The sequence below is a fragment of the Mandrillus leucophaeus genome, unplaced genomic scaffold (genome assembly GCF_000951045.1).
Source record: "Mandrillus leucophaeus isolate KB7577 unplaced genomic scaffold, Mleu.le_1.0 Scaffold611, whole genome shotgun sequence".
Taxonomy (NCBI): domain Eukaryota; kingdom Metazoa; phylum Chordata; class Mammalia; order Primates; family Cercopithecidae; genus Mandrillus; species Mandrillus leucophaeus.
In genome coordinates, this window is record NW_012106598.1 from 1,065,679 (window position 1) to 1,068,018 (window position 2,340).

Here is a 2,340-nt window from a genome sequence, read left to right on the forward strand (position 1 = left end):
TTTCTTTTCTTTTCTTTCTTTCTTTCTTTCTTTCTTTCTTTCTTTCTTTCTTTCTTTCTTTCTTTCTTTCTTTCTTTCTTTCTTTCTTTCTCTCTTTCTCTCTTTTTCTTTCTTCAGAGACAAGATCTTCAAGCTGGAGTGCAGTGATGCAATCATAGCTCACTATAATCTCCAACTCCTGGACTCAAGGGATCCTCTTGCCCCACCTCCCAAGTAGCTATAGAACTACAGGAATGTGCCACCATGCCTGGCTAATTTCTTTTTTCTTTTAAAAAATTATTATTATTATTATTATTATTGAGACAGAGTCTTGCTCTGTTACCCAGGCTGGAGTGCAGTAGTATTCTTAGCTCATTGTAACTTCTGCCTCCCAGGCTCAATACATGCTCCCTCCTCAGCCTCCTGAGTAGCTGGGCGCCACCATCCCTGGCTAATTTTTGTATTTTTTGTAAAGACAAGGTTTTACCATGTTGGCCAGGCTGGTCTCAGACTCCTAGGCTCAAGCTATCTGCCAGCCTCAGCTTTCCAAAGTGCTGGAATTACAGGCGTGAACCACCACGCCCAGCTGCCCAGCTAAGTTTTGAAAAATATTTTGTAAAGACAGGAGGTCTTGTTGCCCAGGCTGGTCTTGAACTTCTGGCCTCAAGTTATCCTCTTGCCTCAGCTTCCCAAAGCATTGGGATTACAGGTGTGAACCATCACACCTGGCCATGAACTTTCTATTGTAATATGTTCTACCGCCATTTCTTTGGTAATTTTGCATCCTGATTTTATAGACAGAATTTATTTCATAAGAGTATGCCAAGACTCGAGATGTTAATTGACTCGACATCAGCCATTCAGAGGCTCTGAGAGAATCGAGACGATTACTTTTCTTTTCCTTTTTTTTTTTTTTGACAGAGTCTTCTGTCTCCCAGACTGGAGTGCAGTGGTGTGATCTCAGCTCACGGTCCAGCTAATTTTTGTATTTTTAGTAGAGACGTGGTTTCATTACTTTGGGCTAGGCTCCTGAACTCCTGACCTCAGGCAATCCACCTTCCTCGGCCTCCCAAGGTGTCGGATTACAGGTGTGAGCCCCTGCGCCCAGCCGAGATGATTACTTTTCTTGATACCTCCAGATAAACTTACTGTTCAGACCTAAAGATCAAGAACTGCCCCCCATTGGAGACAAACTGTGGGATAATTTATGTTACCTCTAAATAAGTGTCTCTTAGTATCTCCTTTGGTTACTTTTCCAGGTGAGACAGGGGAAAAGGTGGAAACAGAGATGGAGAATGAGAAAGTGAGGGAAGGGGCTGAAACCAAAGAAGAAGAAACAGGAGAAGCGGTGAACCTTTCAACAGCCAAATAGATAGAAGAGTGAACCCATACAGCGCGTTATCACAGAGAAGACAAAAATGGTAGTGAAGCTTGTGGTTATGTATCTTATCTTTCTACATTTACATGTTTTCTGTAAGGAGTGCGGTTATAGAGAGACTGTTGGAACCATAAGAAGGATGTTTCCATGTTCTGGATTATATTGTTCTACAAAACTGCTAAGCCATGAACAGTTTTCTTAGCTACTTAGAATGGTTGTACATTTAAAACGATAAAAACCAAAGCCAATAAAAATTATGTGATTATTTAAGAGTGTGAGGGTGACTTTCTTCATTGTGGCCATGGGGCCATTCAGTATAGAAAATGGGACCCTAAAAATGAAGTGTAAACCTTTAGGTACAGGTAGCTAGAGAAAGGAATTAGCGAATTTTAGGGAACTCACAATAATAAAGTCATACAGTCATAATCATGATGGAATGAGAATGAACAACAGCAAAAATAATAGAATGAGCTATACCAAATATTTCTGTTTTGTTACAGAATTCAGAACTGATAAGAACCTTAGGAAATATGTCATCTACACACTTGCTCTCCTTTAAGGTTGTCAACTACCACAGATCCTTATTTATCATGGAATATTAAATATGTTAACAGAATTCTTTGCAAAGGATGGCAAACTCTGGTGCTATCACAAGGTTAGGCATTTTTCACGATGAAAGGCTACACATTTTCCATGTGCCATTTTGAATCAGCTGTTGATTTTTTACTCACGTGAGGTTTTTCAATTGTTATCCTTTTGAATAATATTAAAAGTATTTTTAATTAATTCACTTTTAAATGTATTTTGGAGACAATAAACAGCGAGGATTAAAACCTAGATTGTTGTTTATGTAGAGTCTACTCCTGGGCTCTATTGTTTTTTTTTTTTTTTGATATGGAGTCTTGCTTTGTCACCCAGGCTGGTGTGCAGTGGTACGATCTCGGCTCACTGTTATCCTTTTGAATAATATTAAAAGTATTTTT

The 2,340-nt window shown here is 39.1% G+C and overlaps 1 protein-coding gene across 2 annotated transcripts in view; it reads left to right on the top strand.

The window, feature by feature from the left end:
* Positions 1-1,627, top strand: part of ERICH5 (glutamate-rich 5) — a 26,564-nt gene extending 24,937 nt beyond the window's left edge. For both annotated transcript variants that reach the window (XM_012000007.1, XM_012000008.1), the window contains one exon: positions 1,239-1,627. In XM_012000007.1, coding sequence (XP_011855397.1) covers positions 1,239-1,351 — 113 coding nt within the window. In that variant the 3' untranslated portion in view covers positions 1,352-1,627. The remainder of the gene's footprint in view (positions 1-1,238) is intronic.
* The last annotated feature ends 713 nt before the right edge of the window (positions 1,628-2,340 follow it).